The following is a 27,500-nucleotide window of genomic DNA, read 5'->3' as shown; positions in this document are numbered from 1 at the left end:
GCGAGAGTAAAGGAGGTCTCAGGAGACGCTCAAGAGTAGCTTTAGATATCTTGGCGTCTTCGACAAATCCTCTTACGTAATCTCGCCTCGAGCCTGTTCTTAAGATGGACGCTGTGGAACCGCTGTTGGGGGTCTTCCACATCTCTTTGTGGCATTAAGGGCTGTTCAAAAGAGCAAGAGCCCGTGTTGATTCAAGGGCAGCTTAACCTAGTAACAAAAAATAACAACAAAAACAACATAATATATCACCCTTGAGTATCTTTTATGGCTTATGACTAGTGTTTTTAAACTAAAGACTTTTGCAATTATTTTCGGTTTAGATACGACGTGGATGTTTGACAGTGCATTCTTTTTTCATTTTCCATCTGCGGTTATTAATGTAATTAAAGATTCGTTTGTATATTTACAAGTAGATGTAATTTTTAAGTTTACACACAGTATACTGATTAATAGACATACAAACGCAATTGCTATATATATACATACATATATATATATATATATATATATATATATATATATATATATATATATATATATATATATATATATATATATATATTATATATATATATATATATATATATATATATATATATATATATATATATATATATATATATTTTTTTAAATAGTGTTTTTCTTGCCCACATTTTCCTGTGTTTAAGTTACTGGTGGCAGTGCATCCTGGTCGCTCAAATCTTCAAGAACTAGTTCTCCGTTCATATCGTTTTTGTTAAGTTACCTGTATTATTATTATTAAGATTGAGCCAATAAGTCAATTTTAAGTTAAAACGGCTCTTTAAGAATGCTGCTGGGGACTAACAGAATAAATACATGTGTATGATACATGCAGATTTTTTTTCTTTTTATTAAGAAACTATTGTATTTTCTTTGTGAAAATTATTTTTTATTATTGTAAGGCAACAAGTCAGGCAACCTTGGAAATGGATGTATATTACTTCATAAGATATTTCCCAAATTTATTAATAAAATGTTTCTTAAATATTATACTGAAAAACCATTTTTTCAAATTTATAGCGATTCTCTGCATCTGATTGTCGCCGCCATAAACGCCCGTCTCGTCAGTAATCTCGCCCTTTTTGTCATCATCGAATACCATGGCATGTCCGCCGGGATTGGGTATGGTGGGGCATCTTTAATTGGCCCATACCCAGGTTGTTGAGACAGCTCTGACAAACTAGTATTTCATTTGCCGCTTTGTTAGTGAAGCTTCGTTAGTGGGCCATTAGTTACTTTTTCTTATCTGGTGTCACCCTTGGGGTCGACTGGATTGGATATATGGGTTGTGGGGGGGAAGTCTGGTCAAAAGATTGTTTTTATCTAGAGGAGTCATATTAGGTGATTCTAGGTTCTAGATGAGGGGAGATTGATTTAGATGCAGAGGTCGACGGGACGGTGGTCTGGTTACCCTTATCTAGCCCAGACAGAGAAAAATGAAAAATTAGAGGGATTCTGCTATCTAGATGACTGTTGAATGAGGCTGCTCTAGCATCTAGATACGAATCCAAAAGGTAAAGGAGCGTGTTGAGAGTCAAATTAGATGATTATGAGGTCTAGATAGGTGGAAATTATGGGAATTATATCATTCTAGTATCTAAGGAGTCAAATTAAAGAGATCTATTTATTTGAGTCAGAGTAGTTATTATTATTATTATTATTATTATTATTATTATTATTATTCAGAAGATGAGCCCTATTCATATGGAACAAGCCCACTGGGGCCATCCCGTAGGGGGTTAGTGCATTGTAGGCATTACTTAAGGTTCTTTGCAACGTGCCTTCGGCCCCAAGACCCAGTGTATGCCGCTGCTCCGGAGATCGCTAAAGCATATTGCAGAACCAAAAATTTTCCTCGGAAATCATCGTCTGGAATTCGTGCACGAGTTTCCGCATTTGAGCCACATTATCACGGACGACCTAAAAGATACGGCAGACATAGAACAGAGGCGTCGTAAACTATGTGCAGCTGGCAACATGATTGCAAGGAGGTTTGCCTTCTGTCACCGAGACACAAAACTGCTGCTCTTCCGCTCGTACTGCTACAGTATATATGGGTGTTCCCTTTGGACGAACTATACCCGAGAGACCATGAGACGTATCACTTGTTCACAATGACATTCTGAGACGCCTCACAAACAAACACTCCTCGCTATCACTCCGCCACGCAGATGTTCATAGAAAACCGCCTGGATAATTTGGAAATCATTGTGAGGCGAACAATGTCCAGTCTGGTCACCCGACTGACAAACAGCAGCAGTTCGCTCATACAAAGCATCCTAAGCAGTGATGCGAGAAGAAGATCTAAATTGTGGGAAAGATGGGATAATGAGGCGTCTTCCTTAAATGACTTATTCCCTATTTTTGCAATTATAAAGTGTCATCTCCAGAATCTGTTATTATTATTATTATTATTATTATTATTATTATTATTTATTATTATTATTATTATTATTATTATTATTATTATTTTCTCTTTTTATTATTACTGTGATTAATATCATTGTAGGGTTTTGCAATTTTCAATTTTCGCATTTAGCCTTCTGGACCTGACTTCTGTAACCACCTAAGGTCCCCAGCTGGAAATTGATCGTCTGCAATCTGTATTTTTAATTGTTATAATTTTTAATTTTGTTTACTATTATTCTCCACATAATTACTGTCATTACTGTTATTATGAATTCTGTTTTTTCTACTTCTTCAGCAACTGTGTGCATACTGCCGATTATTATTTTTATTTTTATCTATTTTGTGTGTATTGTATTTGTATATTCCATGTATATGACACTGAGTTGCAATAAAGGATATTATTATTACTATTATTATTATATACCTCCTTTCATATTCTCTTTCTTCCATCTTACTTTCCAACAGCTCTTCGTTGGGAGAGTCGGTAGAGTTGTGGCTAGGCCCGAGTTCGACTTTCCGGCCGGCTAATGAAGAATTAGAGGGATTTATTTCTGGTGATAGAAATTTATTTCTCGTTATAATGTGGTTCGGACTCCACAATAAGCTGTAGGTCCCGTTGCTAGGTAACCAGTTGGTTTTTAGCCACGTAAAATAAATCTAATCCTTCGGGCCAGCCCTCTCTAGGAGAGCTGTTAATCAGCTCAGTGGTCTGGTTAAACTAAGGTATACTTAGCTTTTTCCACCCTCTCCTAACAATTGATTCACAGTGCAACTGGGAGGTTTTCCTCCTGTTACACATTTTCAAACCTTTTATTGTTAGTTTCCGATTCAGCGCTGAATGACCTCATAGGTCCCAGCGCTTGGCCTTTGGCCTGAATTCTATATTCAATTCAGTTCAATTCACTGGGGCCATTGACTTGAAATTCAAGCTTCCAAAGAATATGGTCTTCATTAGGAAGTAAGCGAAGGTAAAGGGAAATACAGAAAGAAGAGATCTCACTTATTAAAAAAATAGATAAATTAATAAACAGATAGAAAATAGATAAAAATACATTAGGGCAGTAATGCATTGTATCTTCGCTTGATAATGCATTGTATCTTCGCTTGAACTTTGGAAGTTCCAATTGCTCGACATCCTCAGGGAGACTGTTCCTCAGTCCAATGGCGTGAGGTGTGATGATAATATAGATAATAATATTTATAAATTGGAGTGATGTACTTCCGGGCTCTTCATGGGCTCTTATAAAGGGCAAGGTGTGTCGCCTGTTTGCGAAATTTTGTGTTCCAGTTTATTCTACTATTTTTTTAAGGGTTTGCGCGAAGCCTTAATAAAAACAAGTAAGCAAAAAACTCTGGTAAGGACTCTGTGAGCTTTTACTTTTGCTTTGATCCTCAGTACCAACCTTCTTATCTATGTTTGTGGTTTTTTTTTCTGCTCCAGTAATAAGAAATCTTTCTCAGTCTTTTTAGATTTTTTAAAATCAGTTATTCTTCCTTTAGCCTCATTTCCATATATTTATATGATTAGAACAAACAGGACGACGAAAAGGAGGTGATACATATTCAACTTTATTTCCAGCCAACGTTTCAAAGCATGGCTTCGTCATCAGGGCTAAAATACAAAAATAACAACAGTTAACTTCTCTCCATATCCTCGAGTCGTTAACCATCAAACAACTGGTTCCATCTTTGAATAGTCAGTCTTCTTCTGCTCCTCTATTTATTGCTTAAGAGGTCTCTTCCTCCTTTTGGTTCCCTTCTTGGTCACTTAGTTTTCTTTTCTTGAGGCGTTAGGTTGGTTCTAACTTTTATGTTTCGGTTTCAATAGCTATATTTTAACATTAATAATTTACTAAGTCTTATGTATTGATTTTAATTGCTGTTATTTTTGTATTTTAGCCCTGATGATGAAGCCATGCTTTGAAACGTTGGTTGGGAATAAAGTTGAATATGTATCACCCCCTTTTCGTCGTCCTGCTTGTTCTTTATATGATTATATGTATATAGTATATAATACACATGTATGTATGTATATTATGTATGTATATGTATATTATGTATGTGTATATGTACATATATATATATATATATATATATATATATATATATATATATGTATATAATACATATATATATATATATATATATATATATATATATATATATATATATATATATATATATATATATATATATATATATATATATATATATATATTAGTGTGTGTTTTGTGTCTTCATCTGACATCTCTTTTGTTTCTTAGCAGCTGCCTACAACACTACGAGTTTTGTGAATAAAATTGTACAAAAGATAGACAAGTTTGTTTGTATTCTTAGGCGGGGTCCAGTCTCTTGCTGAGTGGCAGCGGTAACCAGCAACCAGATAATAGAATTTGTAATTTATATATGACCAAAAAAGTCGTGTTAGCAAGCCCTGATTAATGAGAACCCCACTGGGAGTCTCGTTGCAGCAGTAAGTTGCAACGATGCAACAGCTCACTGAGGCGGAAATGCTTTAATATATAATAATGCATAATGATTTGGGGCTTGCTTAAGGCACTGGCGTACAGTTTACAGTCAGGGAGCGACGCTTGATAAATGATCAGGACGGGTAGGTAATATTTACAGCAATCAGTTGAGCTCCTTACATAAGGAGTATTTGTGTACCTTCTATATTGTTCGGGGAGAGGCTAAGGCTTTGATGAATTGGCCGGCTTCGCGTGTCTCCCTCTTCGAGAACTGACTTCGATTGTTCGAGTAGACGGTTTGTGTTTGGCAAACAACTCAGTAGGACGTTCGACTTCTGTCAGTTGCTCACTAACGAATTGGCATTATTTATTAGAGAATTCTGAAAGTTCCATGGAAGCTGTATGACAGTCTGCTCAACTTGAAGAAAATTTTACTTCATAATTGGTGTGACTGATCCGATATTTGTTTGTGGTTTTTAAAATTTCCGGGCAATTTATTTAACTTTACCAATTATTTATTTAATTGTCTTCAAATACTGAATTTTTCCAGTAGATTGTTGAGACCTTACTGCCATTTTATCGTACCAGTTATTTATTTAATTGTCCTCGAATACTGAATTTTTCTAGTAGATTATGGAAACCTTACTGCCATTTTAACGACTTTTTGAAGTTTGTGGAAGAATATTTTTTTTTCGCTCTCACAGTAACTTGACTGCATAGTTGCTTGACATAATTTATTCGACCTCAAAAGCAGTTGTGCCAAGGAACTGCCAACTTCACCTTCAGTTCCTGCAACAGCCTGACCGAAGGCTAGCTAGCCACAGCAATCGGTAAATGTCAGCCTGCCAAAGAAAATTTAAAGTAGGCGGTTCATATCTGTCCAGGTGATGCATGGCGCCTATACACGTTCATGTCTCGGCATAGTTTAGATACCTTTATCAGGGTTGGGTATAGGGGTAGATGGTGTTAGTTCTCGGTTAGGACTTCCCGAAGGATGTGACGAGGAAGGACGCGAGTTTGGGGGATGGGGATGCCCGGGTGAGCACCCGGTGTTCACAATCCTTTGAGGCCATAATCGTTCTTTCCCTCGTAGGGGGCTAGCGCCGTCAGTGTACCTCATGTGGTGCACTGTAGCCATTACTTTAGGTTCTTTGCAGCGTCCCTTCGGCCCCTAGCTGCAACTTCTTTCATTTCTTTTACTGTACCTCCGTTCATATTCTCTTTCTTCCATCTGACTTTCCACCCTCTCCTAACAATTGTTTCATAGTACAATTGCGAGGTTTTCCTCCTGTTACACCTTTCCAACCTTCCTACTGTCTATTTCCGTTTCAGCGCTGAATGACCTCATAGGTCCCAGCGCTTGGCTTTTGGCCCAAATTCTATATTCCTCCCTTCCATAGTCGTTTTTTTCCGGAATCCTTCGAAGGGAGATGTGGAATGTCATCACATTAGAAATCGTATAGTCACTGGTACATTCATCGTAGATCAGTAGAAGATGGAAAAAAGGTGAGATCCTTATATTCTAACGAGAACAAAAGGTAGGAATAGTGACACATTTATGAAATAGCGCAATAAAAATCCAATCATGTCTTCACATATTTTCTCCAAAAGGAAAACGAGGCCAGAATGATGATTGATCCCAATTTCATTCTGAGCGTAACCTTTCGCTAACAATGCTCACCTTTAAAGCAACAAGAATTTTATGTCGCTTTAATCACCGCCTTCTTTGAAGTCCGTTCAAATAATGGACCTCCTTAACAAGACCTGGAAATCCGCTCGTTCTATGGCAGCGCGACGCGACATTAGGACCACGGTACCATTGGCACCTCATAATGCTCTATAAGGAAGACTGAGAACCATTACTGTTTTTTTTCCCGGGCCAGTGTCACATCCATTCGTGGGTTGCAAGTGCTTCCTATTTATCTCGGCGTCGGAGCGAGATTTCTTGCGTCACCGTAAGGGTGAAATCCAGCTCGATTTATTTAGAATGTTCATCCTTCGTTGCAGCAGTTCCCGGCTAATGATAAAATATTACTAAGATGTCCCCAGATAATCGAAGTTGCTCATAGAAGGCGATGGCGAGCATTTGACGATGAGACAAAGGAGAAAATATGGAGCATTTCGAGAAGTCCAAAATGATTCCGTACCGAACGCATTATTATAGATAAACCGCCTCGTAAACAACTATGTTGTAGTACCAAGAAACTCTCCTAAATGAATGTTTGTTACGCAAAATGGTGGATCAGTGGCGACGTGATCATCTGTCAGTTGGTCTTTAAGAAAATGGTCTGGTACTTTAAACGAATCTTTGGACATTGTTTCGTATCTGGTAGGTAACGGAAGCGCGCTAAAAGAAAATATTAAATAAAAAATCATCGGGCAGTTGGCTCGCTATCAAAATGGCGACCGTGGATTCTAACAGATGCGAAAATTTGAGGAAATTTATTACCATTCGTGTACAAACTTCATGTACAGAGAGAGAGAGAGAGAGAGAGAGAGAGAGAGAGAGAGGAGAGAGGAGAGGCCTGTTTATATACAGAACTCCTTATCATCTCCCCTCCGTTTGCCCCAGGATTCGATAAGGATGACTGGCTATGTGAGACGCGCCTGCCCATGGGCGAGGAGACTGTCAGCCTAGACTAGAGAGCCAGTCACCCGGATATGCTTTTTGGCGCTGTTGCATAAGATTGTAGAAGCCTGAGGATCAAGGAGGATCCTTTCTTGAGAAAGGATGCAGGTATCAGATGAGAAGAATCCAAGCGCTCTCTTAGGTGATGCAAACATTCAGACCACTGTATGTATTCAGATATAAAGGAAGTGTGGAAAAACATTTCAAGAAGGTCCCGTGAGGTGCACTGTAGGCATTACGTAAACTTCTTTGCAGCGTCCCTTGGGCCCATAGCTACAACCCCTTTCATTCCTGCTATTGTACCTCCGTTCATATTCTTATTCTTCCATTTTACTTTCCACCCCCTCCTAACAATTGATTCATGGTGCAACTGTGAGGTTTTCCTCCTGTTACACCTTTCAACCCTTTTGACTGTCAGTTTGCTTTTCACTGCAGTCATTTCAAGAAAGGGATTAATATAAAAAATAATAAAACACGTAGACAAACAGACAAAGAGAAGTACACGGGAAAAATGACAATAAACAGAAAAGGTTCAAGGTTGTCCCTTACGGGAGTGTAGGGGATGACTCGGGAAATCTGGGTGGTCAAGGAATAGAGCCAATTTAATATGGATTGAGCTGGAACCTGCTGCTCTTTGAAGTCTTTAATATATATATATATATATATATATATATATATATATATATATATATATATATATATATATATATATATATATATATATATATATATATATATATATATATATATATGTAGTAGCACTAACTGTGGTAAGTTCACTAAACAGCGACCCATAAGTCCCTTATATCATTCCTGGAGCAGAGACTTTGGGGTAGCAACTTCATTCCGGTTTTTTAATCTAAAGAAAGGCATCATATATATATATATATATATATATATATATATATATATATATATATATATATATATATATATGTGTGTGTGTGTGTGTGTGTGTTTGTGTGTAATACTGTATATATTATAAGTATAAGTCTATATATATATATATATATATATATATATATATATATATATATATATATATATATATATATAAATTGATGTATGTATGTATGTATTTATGTGTGTGTTCCAGCATAACTCTGAAAAACATTGAGTAATTTCAACCAAACTTGGTATACATATGAGTTCCTATCTGGAAAAGAATACTGTGGGAGTAAGACATCACTAGCACCAAAGGGCACCAAAGGGGGTGCAAGTGGGAAGGGCTTCCCTGAAACAGGGTTGGTTCTGCCCATAGACTTAGTAACTAAATAAACTCTACGGGTTTATCATATCTCATTTCAGTATTGATATGACTTACTATCTGGAAAAGAATACTGTGGGGGGTAAGACATCACTGGCACTAAAGGGGGTGGGGGTAGGAAGGGGGTGACATAAACATAACCGAAAACGACTGATATAAGTGTCTAATCCATGTTTTTGAGGTCGCTGAGATGAATAGTGACACTCCCGATGACCTTTAAGTCCAAGCTTAGCTCCAATAGGAATGGGGATGAAAAGTTGTAAAATATAAAATGTCAAAAATGTTGGGCATTGTAATTGAAGCAACTATCTTAACAGGAAAGGGAGAGAGAGAGAGAGAGAGAGAGAGAGAGAGAGAGAGAGAGAGAGAGAGAGAGAGAGAGAGAGAGAGAGAGAGAGTTTATTGGCTGTCATTCAGTGTTTTCCCCGGCAGTGCCTGGTTGGTCAGCTAGTATATGCAGTATATACATATATTCATATATAATTATGTATATATATACATATATATATATATATATATATATATATATATATATATATATATATATATATATATATATATTGTCTGTGTATGTTTACGCATGTACGAACATTTTTCTCCTGAAAACACGATTGTAAGAGAAAGGCTTAAAAATGTAGTGTATGAAACGGGATGTAATTTTTTTCTTTATCGGCGGAATAGACATTTCCCTTGATGATATTTGAAATGGTCGTTCTCAAATTACGCATGTTTGCATGTCAGAAAAAATTTCCGTATCCTTATCACCATATTGCTTTACCATTCTTCCATCCCTCCTCTCTATTTCCTTTCCCTCTCCCTCCCTGCTACCTGGTTTTTAAAATACAATAGCCTTCACCCTGCAGAGATCCTATCGCATTATTGTTACCATACTCTCCTTATTATCTAGCGCGATCAAGGTTAGGCCCGAGACGTTCACAGAAGTAGGGGAAGGGGGCTGGTGAGGTTGCATCGACAGCTGTAGTTAAAGCTTTACAACCTGCCTTAAAAGAATGAAAAAAGGCTTGGAAAAAAACAACATCGGGGAGGATATATTAATTTTTTTTTAATTAGGAGGGGATTATAACTTACCCTTATTAAATAAGTAGGTGGAGGAGAGAGAGAGAGAGAGAGAGAGAGAGAGAGAGAGAGAGAGAGAGAGAGAGAGAGAGACCTGGAAGAACTCTAAAGGAATTTGTAAATAAGGAAGCTCATCTTAATAAGCCCGGTCTAATTTGCACACTGTATCCTTTAAGACCTTCCTTCCTAATTCTTATCTCATTAACCTTAGGGCTTATATATTCCTCTAGACTAGAGCAGATGACGACTTCCTGCAAGGGCGGAAGGAAAGGGTCCATGAGAGAGTTCAGAACCATAAGGAAGTACTGGAATGACAGGCCAATCTTTCTTTTCAGTTGAAGTTTGATGTGATTTGGCTAGCGTTGAGGCAAGCGGGCCCTCAGGCCACTAGCGGATGCAGAAGAATTTCATGGAGGGCTACCAATTTTCATATTATACATACATACATACATACATACATACATACATACATACATACATACATATATATATATATATATATATATATATATATATATATATATATATATATATATATAATGTATATGTATTAGATTTTTTTATTTTTTCCCATTTTTATATTTCATGCAATTATTATCTAAATCTTCAGTATTATTAATTTGTCATTATTTTTCATGAGGGGGCACGTGCCCAGGTGCACACCCTGGATCCGCTAGTGCCTCAAGAAGAGCCGTTAGCGTGCAGGTTAATTTTGGAATGTTATGATATATCCATTCTTTTTCTCTCCTATGCTCTGGTTACAGAATGGTAACGTGAAATACTTGATAGCTGACTGGAAGCGTATATTACTTGCGCTGGAAGGATACGAAAGATCTAGAATTTGATGACATTTTACAGGCGGGAAAGGAACATCTAACATGGCCTCATGGGAACGAGATTCAGTGTATGTCAGTTCGTTGTTTACAGTATAATCTATGTACCATACAGTACCATATAGGTAATAAATCACGCCACCGTATAATCTTTCGGTCGAGGGAGGATAAAGAAAAAGCCCGCTACTGCTACTAGAAGGAAAACTTGAACCAATAATCATACTCTTTATAAATGCTCAACACGAGGTTTAGAACGTAAACAAATCATCACATGCGAGGCTATATAATTTAACTGCTTGAGTGTTTACCGTATACGGAACAAGGTTCTACGCAGATGAAACTCGTAAGAAACCCTGCAGGTACGTTTTACTAATTGTATGGGCGGCAATGTTGTTATTACCTTGATCTTCCATCTTTAACCCCTCACTCAGCCTAGTCTTTCGCACATTCCCTACTACTACTACTACTACAGTACTTCCTGGTTCTGTCGGCCGTTATATTTGTCTTACGCAACCTTGAGAAAAGTGCCATCTTCCACGTAGTCTTCCCATTTTCTAGTTTTTTGTAAAAGAAAACTATTGAGATGGCTTGTTGTCTGTCCGTCCGTCCGTCCGTATTTTTTCTGTCCGCCCTCATATCTTAAAAATTACTGAGGTTAGAGGGCTGCAAATTGGTATGTTGATCATCCACCCTCCAATCATCATACCAAATTGCAGCCCTCTAGCCTCAGTAGTTTTTATTTTTAGGTTAAAGTTGGCCATGATCGTGTGTCTGGCACCGCTATGGTTGTCAACAACACAGGTCACCACCGGGCCGTGGCTGAAAGTTTCATGGGCCGCTGCTGAGTTTCATGGGCCGTGGCTGAGAGTTTCATACAGCATTATACACTGTACAGAAAACTCAACTCAGTTGCGCCGAAGAAACTTCAGCGCACTTTTTACTTTTTTTTTTTTTTAAGAAAACACCTAATGGTAGCGTGTCACTCAGTTTGCACGGAAGGCTCTTCATGTTTCTTTATTATAGTTATTTCATCAACCGTTTTAATTTTTTTGTGGATATGATGTTTTAACATGGTCACTGATCTCATTTTCACCACAGTGTAGCCATTTCTTTCAAACCTCATTGCGTTTTCATTACCATTGTGTGTCACTGCTGCACTTCATTTGCATCACAAAATCTCACTTTAACGGAATCGTAATAACCAATTTAGAGGGTTTTCAAATCATAAAAATGCTCAACAGCCTATATATTTAGCAGCAAGTGTGCACTATATTTTCCACACAAAAAGTCTGATTGTGAAGAGGGATAAGGAAAGAAATGGATGTTGAGAAGTCATAAGAGAAACTCCGAAGAGAACATACTTGTTGATCATTTGATAGTTTGTTGTGATGTTTCAATTTTTCCCGTCAACGTCCAGCCCACTGCGTGTTGAGGGGTAAAAATTTGCGCTTACTCTGAATGCTATAGAGGAGTGCAGCTGCTGGTCCTAGGAGTAATGCCTATAGAAATGGTATGAGTCAATAGAACGATGCCATGGGAGAGGGAAACTACATTAACTACATGTAGAAGAGATCTGGCCTCATTGGAGGAAAGCAGTGGTCAGATGCAGCACCGTTGCCTTAATTATGCTTAGGAAGGATTTAAGCCTAGTGTGGAAAAAATTAGAGGAATGCAGGCATTAGTCTTAGGCGAAGGAGACATGGCCGCAAGGCGGAGGGGTATTTAACCACAAAGCCTTGGTGGATACAGGTATGGCAAATGGGTAATGGGGTAGAAAACCATGGAAGGGGTTTGCATCCATGAAGGACCATGGTGGATGGGTACACGTCCGTAGGAAATGAAGTTGACGGACGAGACTACATGGCATAGGTGAAAGGACTGTAGCTTTTCGGGGCCGCGGTATGGAAATTTAACTGCATGACCTACGCGTATGGGCGGGGATTTCGGCTCATGAGGTTTAGGTAGAATGTTTGCTATATGAGACCAAACCACAAAAAGGAATTATATATATATAATATATATATATATATATATATATATATATAATATATATATATATATATATATATATATATATATATATATATATATATATATATATATATATATATATATATATATATATATATATATATATATATATATATATATATATATATATATATATATATATATATATATATATATATATATATATATACATACATATACTTACAATGACTATTTCCATTTCCTCACAACCTTCCTAAGGGAGTTGTGCAATTGCAAACTGATAAGTTCGAGCGTAGATGGAATACATCACCATCCTAAAACCATTCACCTTGTATTTTAATGATTTATTTAAGTTTTTAGCAGTTTATAGTGTATTAAATTATCTTTTTCTTTTCTAATCATTAATCTCTTCTTTCTGCATTTCTGATCTCCCGTAACTTCTGTCAAATGAACACCATATGCTTTGGACGCTTGAATTTTAAAATCAATAGCCCCTGTAGGCTTGTTCCATATGAATAGGGGTTTATCATCTGAATAATAATAATAATAATAATAATAATAATAATAATAATAATAATAATAATAATAATAATAATAATAATAATAATAATTGGTAGGCTACAGTTGCACTGCAGACGAAGCAATTCAGCAGCCACTTGACTAAATAACTCTCAGATCGTTAGAGAACTCGAAGCCTCCACTTTACATATCCATCTGTAAATCACTCGTGATAGGTTACATAAGATTGACTCGGAGCAAAATTATCATGATCAGTTGGCGCAAAGGTAGACCGTGGAATTGCTGACATCTTTATTACCCTACCTACTAGCTGTCCTTGGTACTCTTGATACCAAACAGCCAGGTAAATAGGATACCCTGTAATCTCTCCCCTTCCCAGCTCCCTCGTTAAGTTCTTTGTCATCCTGATTTTTAACTGGTCTTCCTTCCAGTCTTCTGTCCAGGCCATTCGCTGTTTCCAGTCTGTGTATCCAGAACTGCTGGAAAGCATTCATGCGTAGACAGTGCAGGAGTATCCTTATATTAATCACTGGTGGGTATAACATATTATCTATGGACGGTTAACTCCAGTTTATACTTAAAATCTTAATTAAAAAAGAAAAGGCAAAGTAACATACTATACGATGTCATAAGTGTGACGCAATTGCAGAATTACTTAGATATTGCCGCCATCTTTGACGTAACTGGTAGTCTGGCAAGATATAGCGAATGTTGATAACAAAAAATTGCCAGAAATTATAAACAAACATATTGTCGAAAAACTTAGATATTTTAAATTTTTTCTTCCACCCGGTTCTACTACAACTACAACAATTACTGTACAAGTATTTTACCAGCTAGGTTCCCGCGGATTTTATTTTTTGCAGTAGTCATTGTATGCTCAAAATGTCATACAAAAGTCTTATTGATCACCAGGGGACCACGCCCAACCCTTTAAAAGCAGGTTTACAGGATCTGTTCGCCCGGGGTTGTCGATGGTTGATCCCCGTAATGCCATCCAGCCTAAATCAACATTAATTAATTACTTTCAGCGACCAGCACCAGGAATTAACTCGACCTTACATGGCTAACTGGCAACTGAAGGTCGCGGCGTTGCCATCGGGAGGATCAGCGAATACAGGAAAGAAATGGGTGAGACAACCAGAAAGCTATGGCAATTAGGAATCAATTCAGCTGTTTACAAGTTTCCTCTGCGATTGGCTTTTACAAATAGACTATCAGGAGAGTTCATCCTGGGTGAATGGAGTGAATAGACGCTCATTCAAGATGAGTAAGTGAGTGCAGGGTTGCTCATGAATTACAACCATTGTGCCAAGTCTTCTCCGGTGATTTGTAAGCCTGAATTTGAATAGACTATAGATTAGCGGTTGTACGCCCAGATTAGTTTCCGCTATTATGTTTGTATGTATGTATGTATGTATTTGGGAATTAATGGCTCAAGTGCATTCATAATAAAGTTGGTTATACATATATATATATATATATATATACACACTATATATATATATATATATATATATATATATATATATATATATATATATATATATATATATATATATATATATATATATATATATCCATCTTCATTCTAAATAAACTTGAGCCATTAATTCTCATGTACAATACAGTACATACATACATACATACAGAGCGAAAACTTATCTGATCGTACAACCACTAATGTATGGCCTATTCAAATTCAGGTTTACAAATCACCTGAGAAGATTGCTAGTGTTCCTTTTGATATAACAAATCAAAAGGAATGATACCATTATATTACATAAATAATAACGGGTAAAAAATAATAACACAAATAATAAGGGGCATAAATAATAACATAAATAATATGGGGCATAAATAATAACATAAATAATATCATATATATGACTAGGATGTTGTAGCCGTAACACTTGACCCTCGTCATAATGTTGAGTCTATGATATGTGCGTCATATATCATAGGTGATGTTTTCTTAAATGTACGGCTCTCTTTTATATGTACACAGGTGTAGGGTAAGGCCATCACCATGTACATAGGAAGTCTGAAACACAAAGGATGGAAAGACGGACTTGACCTCCCACGGGAGAGTGGAGCAAAACAATCTCTTTGCCTTAATACCTTCTGTTGCATTTCGTCATTTCAGATTTTGTAATGGTTCTCCTCTCGTTCTGGGAGTATTGTTTCTCTTTCAGAGTTCGGTATTGTTTCTGGTTCGAAAAGAATTTTTAAAAAATATTTTTCATTTTAGAATGGTCTTTCAGAGTAAATCGGTTTTGGAGGTTCTTTTGTATAATGTTTACAGGATTTTTGTCGTTTAAATTTTACTTTACTTTTTTAGCGTACATTTTGAATGCAGTCGTACTTGTAAATGAAATCCGATTGAAAGTTGTTTTTGCTGTATTTTTCCAAGTTTTCTATTTTGGAAATTTATACTTCTTTCTTGGAAAGGTGGTTACTATCCATTTAGATTAAAATATTGTTTATAATTGAGTGATTATTTTTTTATCCAGCGTTTAGTTTTAATTAAATTTTTAGCTCTCGTGCCATTGTAAACAAAAATGTATTTTTATTTTTGTCCTTTTTGGCGTTCATATTGGCCAGTGAGTGAACATGCAGTCTTTGATTCGTGGAATCTTGTAAGAAAAGATCTTTCTGACAGTTTATTTCAAGTTTTACTCTTTATGATACAACAAAGTTTAATAAAGAACTTTTTAAGCCTTCATTAAAGACTTTTTCCATGGTTGATAATTTATTCTAATCTTAGCTATATTTCATCTAGAAACTATTTCTGCTCATTCTCTCAGCTGTTACAACTGCCTTTCAGAAGGAATGGTACGTTATAATTTAGTTATTTTTTCGACCGTTAAATAGCTTTGTTCCATTCCCGCCTTTGCCCTCCTAACTTCGGAAGCTTATTGTATCATTATTCTTAATTTTTTTAAAACTTCATACTTACAGGCAAAAAGTACTCCATATTAAAACCGACAGATTGAATAATGGCAGACTGAGCTTGAGAGTCATTAACGGAAGATGAATGGCAGCCCTAGATAAAAGAGTTATGAGGAATTCAACCATTGGCGAAATTATTTATAGGTGGGTTAGACAAGACAGTCCTTGATGAACATGAGGAAGAAGAGCTGGTGAAATGCTCTAGCATTTTAATGAACACTGCCAGGGTTATGAACGGGAGAGTTTGTTACGCTATCAGCAACTGATTAGATTTGAGAGGTGATGATTGGTAGCTTAATTGTGGTTCTGTTACCTGATTGGAAATCGTAATGAATATAGTTACGTGGTTTTGAAAGGGAGGGGGAAGTCAAGAGAGGGTCTAGAGGTTAGAGGTCCAGCACTTCTTTGTTTCTTGCGCACGAAAATCAGAAACAAAAACAGACTAATTTGGAAAGGAATGTTATCCTGTTATGCAGGCTTTTAGAAAAAAAAGAGAAAAAAAGGCTTGGGAATGCGAGAGACGATATTATCTTCAGTCTCATAAGAAGAGTTTGTGTGAGGCTATGTGCATGCGAGTGCGTAAAGGAATTCATTCCATGTTATGAATTTACAAATTAACTCAAATAACCATGGCAGTGATATAGCTCAAGTGTTATTATTATTATTATTATTATTATTATTATTATTATTATTATTATTATTATTATTATTATTATTATTAATAAATTTATAAATAGACCTAACACACCTAGGCGCTTCGTATTTAGAGAGATATAGCTCAAGTATTATTATTATTATTATTATTATTATTATTATTATTATTATTATTATTATTATTATTATTATTATTATTATACTGAAGCCTGGAAACCCCACCCACCGCACCATCAGAAGAAAACCGCACTGCCGAGATCTTTTGTGTTGTACGCATGCGTGCCATTCGCCGCGCACGAGCGCACCTTTTATAAGTTCGTTATCGCGCACAATCGGCTCCCAACAATCCTTCAACAACTGGAACGAGGACGGGTGGCATTGGGATCGTCTTGTACCACCCACTATGCGGGCGGAATTTCAATGCCGAAATTTGTTTTATTTTTTCTTTATATATTTTTTTTGTGATAAATGGTTTCGCATTCACGTCATGATCGCCATCAGGGTCTTTCAGCTGTGGGGAGGGATGTGCCTAATGGGATGGTGATGATGGTGAATTCGATTGTGAGGTAAACGGTGGTGATGATTTTATGGTGAAGATTATGGTAATACTGTGGGTAATGACAAAGTTGATGGATTGTGATGACGACGATGAAGGTAATGGTTGCTGACAGTAATGAGTGAAAATGATGATGGTGATGATGGTCTGTTGATGTAAATGACAGTGATTCAGAGGGTGATTGGGGCTATGGATAATAATGATAGCTTTTGATGAGAATAAGTGATGATGATGGCAGTTATAACGATGGTAATGGGACGTGTGCCAATGATAGATGCTGGTAATAATGAGTGATGGTGATGATGACATTGACGATGATTATAATGGTGCTTTGATGAAAATGAGTGATAAGGAGAGTGACGGTGAGTATGAGTGATGAAACAAGGCTACTGATAATGCTTTTGAGAAAGTAACGACACTCACTACGCGTATTACACCTGTGATGACCCAGGATATGCTAACTGAGTTATAGCCCTTCAGAAGTTGAGGAATTCTCACTAAAATTACCATTTATGTGTTTGAGAATCCCAGGTGTCTTTTTTTTTTTATTAATAAACAGCCCTAGAAAGCCACGACTTCCTTATGTTCCCGAAGAGTAGAGAGAGAGAGAGAGAGAGAGAGAGAGAGAGAGAGAGAGAGAGAGAGAGAGAGAGAAAATGTTTCTTATTTTTTTCAATGAAATTAGTAGGGGGATATGGCTTGTTTCGTCCTATGGCTTACATACACGCACACACACACACGCACGCACACACACACACACACAGAAAGAGAGAGAGAGAGAATGTTTCTTATTTTTTTCAATGAAATTAGTAGGGGGATATGGCTTGTTTCGTCCTTTGGCTTACATACACACACACACACACACACACACACACACACAAACAGAGAGAGAGAGAGAGAGAGAGAGAGAGAGAGAGAGAGAGAGAGAGAGAGAGAGAGAGAGAGAGAGATGCCCTTACGCAGTTTTATTAAAACAAAAAGGGGTGGGGGACTGTAAAAACCTCATGAATATATCATGAGGGAAGAAAGAGAAACTGAGAAGCAATACTTTATGCCATTTCCTCACCGCGTTCGAAGTAGCTCTTGGCGTGGACATCCGTTCGATAAGCAAGCGTAGATTCTGACAGGGTAATCGTCACTAAGTACAGAGAAATATGCTATATACGTCGTATCGGATGACTGAAGCGCAACTATTTCATATTTTTGATTGCACAGAGAATAATAACTGTTATTACGCCGTTTGGCGTAGTAGAATGTGTGGTGAGTCAAATAATGTACAGATGATAGGGATCTAAGTGTTTCTTTTTCGGTGATTGCATGGGTTAACGTTCTGTATGCAAATATACTTCTATGAATAGCATTCTCATATATACATACATATATGTATATATATATATATATGAATGTCTTTTACTGTAATACTACAGTATAATATGAAGATAAGAAGGCCCATAAAACACTATTTTGAACGTTGCAACCGTTTACTCTCGTCCTACTTAGGAAACGATCACCTGCATACCATCGGAGACTTAATGCCACACCTATTATGCTTTGTATATATACCCTTGTAACATTTCATCTGTCCATATTTTTCCAGTGAACAGGGGCACAGAAGCTAGTGCCCGAAATATATGGCTGCAACGTTCAAAATAGTGTTTTATGGGCCTTCTTATCTTCATATATATATATATATATATATATATATATATATATATATATATATATATATATATATATATATGTATTATATATGTATATATGATTGTATATATTTAAAGGACACATATATGCATTTCATAGCTTCAATGCTTTAAGGTGTGATGAAAGAATTTTTGGAGCGAGATGGTACTGACCGAGCCGTCAGTTGCAAAATCTTTGTATTCAGCAAATAGTTTGATTCCTCAGCTCTCTGCGCGAGAAGCTCAGCAATATTGGCGATCAGGTGATCTCCGAAGCGTTATGTATATTCGTGAGTACGTGCGTTACTTTGATCTAGATTATGCCAAAATCTGCCCTAAAAGTGAGTTTGATCGTTCATTAACGTGATAGAACTGCAGTTGTCCAGTCATAGCTTTGGAGTGGGTCCAGGCTTTGAAAATCGGCAGATAAGGTAGAGTCTCAAATCTCTGTTTTTGTGGGAGAAAATTGAACTTGTGATTTTTACCATGACTTTCTGATCATTATGAACTTTTGAACTGGTGTGGGAGATTTAAAATGAATATTCATACCTCTTTTGTATTATTATTTTGTTATGTTACATTTGCCATATCTTGGCTATGCATTTTACACTTTCCATTATTGTGTTTGGCATTTCACATATTTTTGGGAGTTTTCTATCATGTTTAATTCTTTCGACAGATGTCTGTGGACTTGTTGGAATAACATGTGGAGTTGTGGTAGACTGTTTTTTTTGAGACTTCTTTAATCAGAAGTGTTTGCAGTTTAGAGTTTAGTTATCTGACTCGATAATTCATTTATTATGCATTTTAATCTTTGCTTTGTTTTATTCATTTCTTGTTGGGTTATTTGAATAATAAACCTATTTTTATAGAAACGATTGTGTTTCTTTAAATAGTCCATTTAATTGCTTAGGGTGGATGAGCTTTGGTAAACGATGAGAGAGAGAGAGAGTCGATACACTGTGAGAGAGAGAGAGAGAGAGAGAGAGAGAGAGAGAGAGAGAGAGAGAGAGAGAGAGAGAGAGAGAGAGAGAGAGAGAGAGAGAGGGGAGGAAAAAAAAATGAGTGTGATCATGGGTTGAATCTTTTCACGTCTTTTTCCTGAAGAAGATCGCTAGGATTACGCTACGTACACTTCTAACACAAGTGTTGATCTGTTCCTTGTAACATATATATACAGTGTATGTATGTACACACACACATATATATATATATATATATTTTATATATGTATGTGTAAATATATATATATATATATATATATATATATATATATATATATATATATATCTATATATATATTAAATAATATACATACATATATATGTGTATATTTATATGTATACATATGTGTGTACTTGCATAAACAGTAGAAGGTATATTTTTCAGAAATTAATAATGTTAAAGTTTAATATTTTAATATACCTAAATATGGGCAAAAGAATCCTTAAACATAAAAATGAGAGTACGAAGAAGAGAAGCATAACGAGAGAGAGAGAGAGAGAGAGAGAGAGAGAGAGAGAGAGAGAGAGAGAGAGAGAGAGAGAGAGAGAGAGAGAGAGATTTTTAGAATATTAATATTACCTGTGACAACGAGCAGCCTCAGTGTTGAATTATTAAATGAAATTTTCTCATTACTGGCGATTTTCCCTTTCAAAATCTAACCTTCACGACGTGCTTATGAATGTACTTGGGTCAATGTTAAATTCTGAAGTTTTTTTTGCGTAAGTCTAGTGTTGAAAGTAAATACAAAAACTCTTAAAAAGACGAGTTCTCGGAACGCCATGCATCAACATTTATTAGCAGCAAGAAAGCCTGATCCATGCTTGATGGTTTGGCAGAACTGCAAAACGCAAAAGGTTTTTGATGAGCGATTAAATAGAAAGATCAAAGTAAATGTTTACGCACCAGACGAGAGACCCGGTTTGACCTGAGGTGCCAAGGTCTCTCGCCCCTCGAGGAGATTTGGAGGAAGATTGCCAGTCGGAGGAAATGAGGATTCTGTTGTTGATCTGCAGCATCTCCTTGAGGGAAAGGCGAAGAGCAAACAGGAAATTGCTCAGTAATTGATGTGAACATTTCGCGATGTAGACGATTAATGAGGTTGTCTGGCATTCGATCGGGAATTTCCTGGCATCTTACTGGCGTAAACTAGCTGGTATTTGCGGCAGAATTGAAGCGATGCATGTTTGTCATTGTATAACTTCACTTTAAAGAATACTCCTTTGCTTTAATTTCTGCACCAACATAAGAAGAAGTGCTCACTTTTGCGCCAATTTTGTGGCAAGATGCCAGAAAACGGCCGCGTGACGTCATGTTAAAAGATGTAGGATAGGGTGAACTAACTTTCCGGCGTTGACCCTCACTCTTATTTTCTGTTATGGACTTCAGAAGCCGTAGCGACTGAGGAATGTGGAAGAATGGAAAGACAAACGACATCTTGCCGTCAGGTGTTATTAGAGATGCTGCTCTTGTGTCAGAAAGAATGTACCAAAGTTTTAGTTTACATGGTGGTGATGAGCCCGTTTAAGTATGCGGAGCGGCTAAAACTGGGAGGCTTTGGTCTTGGTAATTGATTTGTTTCACTCAGTACCTCAGTTGTTATAAAGGTGAATGCGGAAGTGGTATATGTTTTGGTTTTCTCTCAATTCTTCTCTTTAATGGGATAAAACTGTTGGTAACACCACACCGCCACTGACAATAATAATAATAATAATAATAATAATAATAATAATAATAATAATAAATAAATGTAAAGAAAGACAAAGTTTTATAAATAAGATAGCAGACATTTAGTGCACTGAAGAAGAATAATCATCATCTGTCCTTTCATGACCAGTAGCCATTTATAGCCATAGCTCTGTAGCTGACATTTTGGTTATGACACTGATCATTTTTTTTCATATCAATCCATCAGTCATAGACCTCAGTTTTAAACAAATTATTGTAACGACTTGTTCTGTAGACCACAGGCTTGGTTAAAATTTTGAATTCTCAGAGTTTGGAACAAACTTTCTGAATAGTTTTGATAATTTGTTTCCAGAATCTTGCTAAAAATTTGTCAGCAAAATAGCCATCTTGAAATGGGCATCTCTTTGTCGAGGTTAATGGCGCAAAATCACTAACAGACGCTATCCAGTTTTGTAATCATTTTTGGCTACTTGGAGTAAAATTTGTCAGAAAGGTAGTAAAATATTCAAGGAAATATGATCGTGTGACATATACTAAAGTCTATTATAATAGATTAATGTCCTCACAACATATTCTAGCTAACATTCGTTTGGGCGTTCTGGATACTGCAACGAAATGCATCAAGATGAATTTAAGATGAATTTAAACTGCCACGCCATTATTTTATCACTTTTACGTATCTTTTACTTTTCTCATACTGTCAATATCGTCTTATGGCAAATATTCTTTGAAACAGTCACCTTAAGGAACCCTTTTCTTTCATTCGCATTCAACATAAAGAGAGAGAGAGAGAGAGAGAGAGAGAGAGAGAGAGAGAGAGAGAGAGAGAGAGAGAGAGAGAGAATTTACGGAAGTACTAGCAAACATTACGCATTCAACTACTATTTTCTTAGCATTCTCTCGTACTCTCTCTCTCTCTCTCTCTCTCTCTCTCTCTCTCTCTCTCTCTCTCTCTCTCTCTCTCTCGGCAAGATGCTTCAGTAGTCCTTGTCATTCATTTACTGTAATATTTGATTCCTGAAAGAGAGAGAGAGAGAGAAGAGAGAGAGAGAGAGAGAGAGGAGAATAAAATGCAGGGTACTTCCTGTAAATTCTCTCTCTCTCTCTCTCTCTTTTCTTTATGTTGAATTGAAGAAAAAGTTGAAGCTATTAAGTGTTTGCAAAGAATATTTGCCGTAAGACGATATTGACAGCATGAGAAAAGTAAGATACGTAAAGTGATAAAATAATTTGGATAGTTGGGGGAGGGTCACGATCTCGGCTTTTTGAGGTGGATTAGAGAATGAGGAAAGAATGGATGACGAAAAGGTAGATGAAAAGAGGTATGATTCAGAACAGTTAGACCGAAGAGGAGATGAAGAACTATCTGCATTACAGATGGCGTGTAAAGGTATTGGAAAGGAGAGACCTTAATACCCAGAAAGTGTGAGAGTGCGTGCTAGATGAAGTTAATGGCGCATTGTGCGTAAAGGGATTCGATGGCATGTTACTGAGCCTTCCGTGTAGATGTATGAAGTGGCTAATGTCGTGAAAGTTTTTTGGTTAGCAGGTTCATCCATGATTCAGCCTTTGAAATATGATTGCGGCGATGACTCTAGGAAAGGAATGACTATGTATTTTGGTGTATATGTATATATATATATATATATATATATATATATATATATATATATATATATATATATATATATATATATATATATATATATAATATCATTACTTTAACAGTCATAAATATATATATATATATATATATATATATATATATATATATATATATATATATACACATATACACATACACATTTGTTTATCTTTTAACTCTATATATCTATACATATAATATATAATGTTTGTGTGTGTGTGTAGAGAGACAGAGAGAAGATGAGTGTATCCATTATTTCATAAAGGAAAAAATTTTTTCTCTATACTCATAACAAACAAAAACAATAAAGAATTCTCATCTTATTATACATGAAGGGTCATATAAGGGAATAAAATTCTATAAAAACAAAGGAATAAACAAAAGAAAACAAAAAGTTTGTTACATACACACCCGAGGCCTCTACCCATCCTCAGCCTCGACGGGCGCTTCTGTAAATAAGTGCTCGGCTCCACCTGGCCTTGGCATGGGCCACGACAATACCCAGGAGGGCATGGAGTGCCCGTCGTAATACCCCGTCGATGGTTGGCTCTACCTTTCCTGGTTCACTCTGATTGACGTGGTTGATTCACGTTTAACAAGATTAAAAGACACCATAGCGGGTAGTGCCGTCAGTGCACCTTATGCGGTGCACTGTAGGCATTAAAGGTTCTTTGCAGCGTGCCTTCGGCTCTTAGCCGCAACCCCTTTCTTTCCTTTTACTGTACCTCCCTTCATATCCTCTTATATCTTACTCTCCACCGTCTCCTCACAATTGATTCATATTACAACTGCGAAGCTTTCCTCCTGTTGCACCTTTCAAACCTTTTGCTGTCAATTTCTGTTTCGGCGCTGAATGACCTCATATGTCCCAGTGCTTGGACTTTGGCCTAAATTATATATTCAGTTCAATTCACTTAAGATTAAAGAATATATGTTATTCAGAGTTTTGTAAACTTTTATATTTTTGTTCACGTTCTCTCTCTCTCTCTCTCTCTCTCTCTCTCTCTCTCTCTCTCTGTTAGCGTAGTGGTACTGAATGAAAAAGGTTTTGAGTGATGGTATCAGTGAGAGAGGTTTAAGAATTACAAGTGATTGAAATAACAGTGGATTACAATGTAATGGTTATCAGTCGCTAGGTTCATTCATTATGTACAGTATATATATATATATATATATATATATATATATATATATATATATATATATATATATATATATATATATATTGATAATAACATAATGAATGAACCTAGATTACATTATGTAACTGTTTAATCACTTGTGGTTCTAAACTAGGTTCATTCATTATGTAACAGAGAGAGAGAGAGAGAGAGAGAGAGAGAGAGAGAGAGAGAGAGAGAGAGAGAGAGAGAGAGAGAGAACGTGAACAAAAAAATATAAAAGTTTACAAAACTATATATATATATATATATATATATATATATATATATATATATATATATATATATATATATATATATATATATATATATATATATATATATATAATTAATTTAGATTTCAAATATTTTATCATATTAGACGCTTCACTGATATCTATATCGCCAACTGACCTGTTTTTTTTTTTTTTAAACAGCAGACCACAATCACTTTTTTTTTTTTTTTTAAACGAAGCTTTCTTTTAAGACAAAGATGGCGATTATGTAGTAGTAGTTGTTGATGTTATATATTTTTTTTTTATTTTAGTTAATTATAGTTGTAGTAGGGAAGAACTTCAAGGCAATTATTTTGAAATTCTGTACTTTTTTTTCACTGCTCACGACCCGTGTGTGAAGGGGGATGAAAGAGATGTAAAATGTATTAGTACAAAATTTTCATTCTCAGTTCAGAGCTTGTCCTTGATGGTAATGAAAGGAAAAGATGGACCATAAATGTTTCCATTTCTCATAGCCTGAATGTGAAGGGGATAAAATCATTAATCTGGAATGCGAGCGGAGCTTCAAAATTTACTTGTTACGATAAAAGTCTTAATTACAATAGACACAATTTTCTTTTACGCCTCAAAACACAAGCTCTCTGAAAAATGAGGTAAAATCATACATTTTTTTACGGCGTAGCCTGGAAGTGCATACGTGTTTTAAATATAGCTATAACGAGGGAAACATTATTGATAAATATTTTAAACGTATCACAATTTTCTGTCATGCCGCGTTACTCAAATATAAAACGATTAAAATGAAATGAGTTGCATCAGTTTATTTTTCTTGCGCTGCTCATATTCTGGACGTGAAAGGGATGAAATACAATCTTGTGCGTCTGTCTCGATTTGGAGCCAAGGCTATGCATGCTGCGTCTTTTCAAAGAATTATGTGCCCATGAATAGGGAGGGCGGACGCGTACTGGGATTCAAGTTAATATGTATAATTTTCTTTGGTAGTGGGAACGTTCACACATTTGTGCCATCTCTTCGAAGGTACTGCGAAGAATTTCTCTCAAGTGTCGTGCATGAAATTTAAAAAAATCAGAGAACCTTCTCTCTCGTCAACTAAAGAGTACCATGCTATATAGCTAAAACTGAATCTCTCTCTCTCTCTCTCTCTCTCTCTCTCTCTCTCTCTGAAGTGTGGTGCATTCAAGTTAAAGGCTCTTTCTTTAAGAAATAATTTGATAACTTTCTCTCTCGTTAACTATGGAGTACCGTTCTTTAAGTTAAAAACTGAATTAGCTTGTGAACCTCTCTCTCTCTCTCTCTCTCTCTCTCTCTCTCTCTCTCCTCTCTCTCTCTCTCTCACACGCACACACACACACACATACATACATATTCTACTGTTGTTGCACAAACAAGACCTACTTTGTATGTAAAAGCTAATCTAAATTTATATCTATAATCCATTTCCGCACCCTTCAATTCACTCTTTCTCTCAGCTATACAAGCCCTAGTTTCGACATCGAAATGCAAGTTTTTTCTCCTCATTAAATTGAAATTTGCTTCAATAACCTACCCTCACCAACCTTCACTCGTTGCTCTCTCTCTCTTCCCACTTTTTCATTCAGTGTAGTCAAATTCATTTCGTTAAATCATCCTCGGTACTCTTCACTCATCTCTCTCTCTCTCTCTCTCTCTCTCTCTCTCTCTCTCTCTCTCTCTCTCTCTCTCTCATTTTTTCATCCGCTAAAATCAAATCTACTTTGATAAGCCATTCTGGTTACTCTTCAATCATCTCTCTCTCTCTCTCTCTCTCTCTCTCTCTCTCTCTCTCTCTTTTTTCATTTTTTCATTTTCAAAATCAAATCTACTTCGATAAGTCATTCTCTTTACTCTTCACTTCTCTCTCTCTCTCCTCTCTCTCTCTCTCTCTCTCTCATTTTCATTCGCTAAAATCAAATCTACCTTGATAAGTCATTCTCGTTACTTTTTCATTCTCTCTCTCTCTCTCTCTCTCTCTCTCTCTCTCTCTCTCTCTCTCATTTTTCATTCGCTAAAATCAAATCTACCTTGATAAGTCATTCTCGTTACTCTTCACCCATTTCTCTCCCTCTCTCTCTGGCATGTAGAATAACCATTTTAAAATGGAAATAGATTTGATTTGATATTTTCTCTCTCTCTCTCTCTCTCTCTCTCTCTCTCTCTCTCTCTCTCTCTCTCTCTCTCTCTCATTTTTTCATTCGCTAAAATCTACTTTGATAAGTCATTCTCGTTACTCTTCTCTCTCTCTCTCTCTCTCTCTCTCTCTCTCTCTCTCTCTCTGGCATGTAGAATAACCATTGTAAAATGGAAATAAAGTTTTGATTTGATTTGACTTTCTCTCCTCTCTCTCTCTCTCTCTCTCTATACTCGTTTTCATCCATCAAAACCGAATTTGCTTCGGTAACCCCATTGCTCCGTCCTTGACTCCCCAAATCACATCCTTCGTCGGCCCAAGGCCACCTTGCAATGGATTTCCTAGTGGAACATCGTGCATTGGGCAACCGATTCCTAAGCCCATGGAAGAACGAGACCTCCTCCAGCTACATATCAAGTCGAGAAAGACAGATGTGGACCATCGAAGGGAACTGGAGCGTTGGGAAAATTGTAAATATGACTGGAGATCTGATGTTACGTGAGGTCTACAGTACATCAGTACATCGGGTTGTGTGTGAGAGTGAG

At 36.4% G+C, this 27,500-nt stretch overlaps 2 protein-coding genes across 2 annotated transcripts in view; one reads left to right on the top strand and one right to left on the bottom strand.

Annotated features, from left to right (window-relative positions):
* LOC136827751 (uncharacterized) overlaps nt 1-6,018 on the bottom strand; it is a 10,797-nt gene extending 4,779 nt beyond the window's left edge. Inside the window, exon 1 of the mRNA XM_067085212.1 lies at nt 5,832-6,018. Coding sequence (XP_066941313.1) covers nt 5,832-6,018 — 187 coding nt within the window. The remainder of the gene's footprint in view (nt 1-5,831) is intronic.
* Nucleotides 1-27,500, top strand: part of LOC136828014 (uncharacterized) — a 488,300-nt gene that overhangs the window by 84,799 nt on the left and 376,001 nt on the right. The gene's annotated exons all lie outside the window — the stretch shown is intronic.

The sequence above is a fragment of the Macrobrachium rosenbergii genome, chromosome 42 (genome assembly GCF_040412425.1).
Source record: "Macrobrachium rosenbergii isolate ZJJX-2024 chromosome 42, ASM4041242v1, whole genome shotgun sequence".
NCBI classification, from domain to species: domain Eukaryota; kingdom Metazoa; phylum Arthropoda; class Malacostraca; order Decapoda; family Palaemonidae; genus Macrobrachium; species Macrobrachium rosenbergii.
Note: the sequence above shows the minus strand (reverse complement) of the source record. Positions and strands in the feature narration are given on the sequence as shown.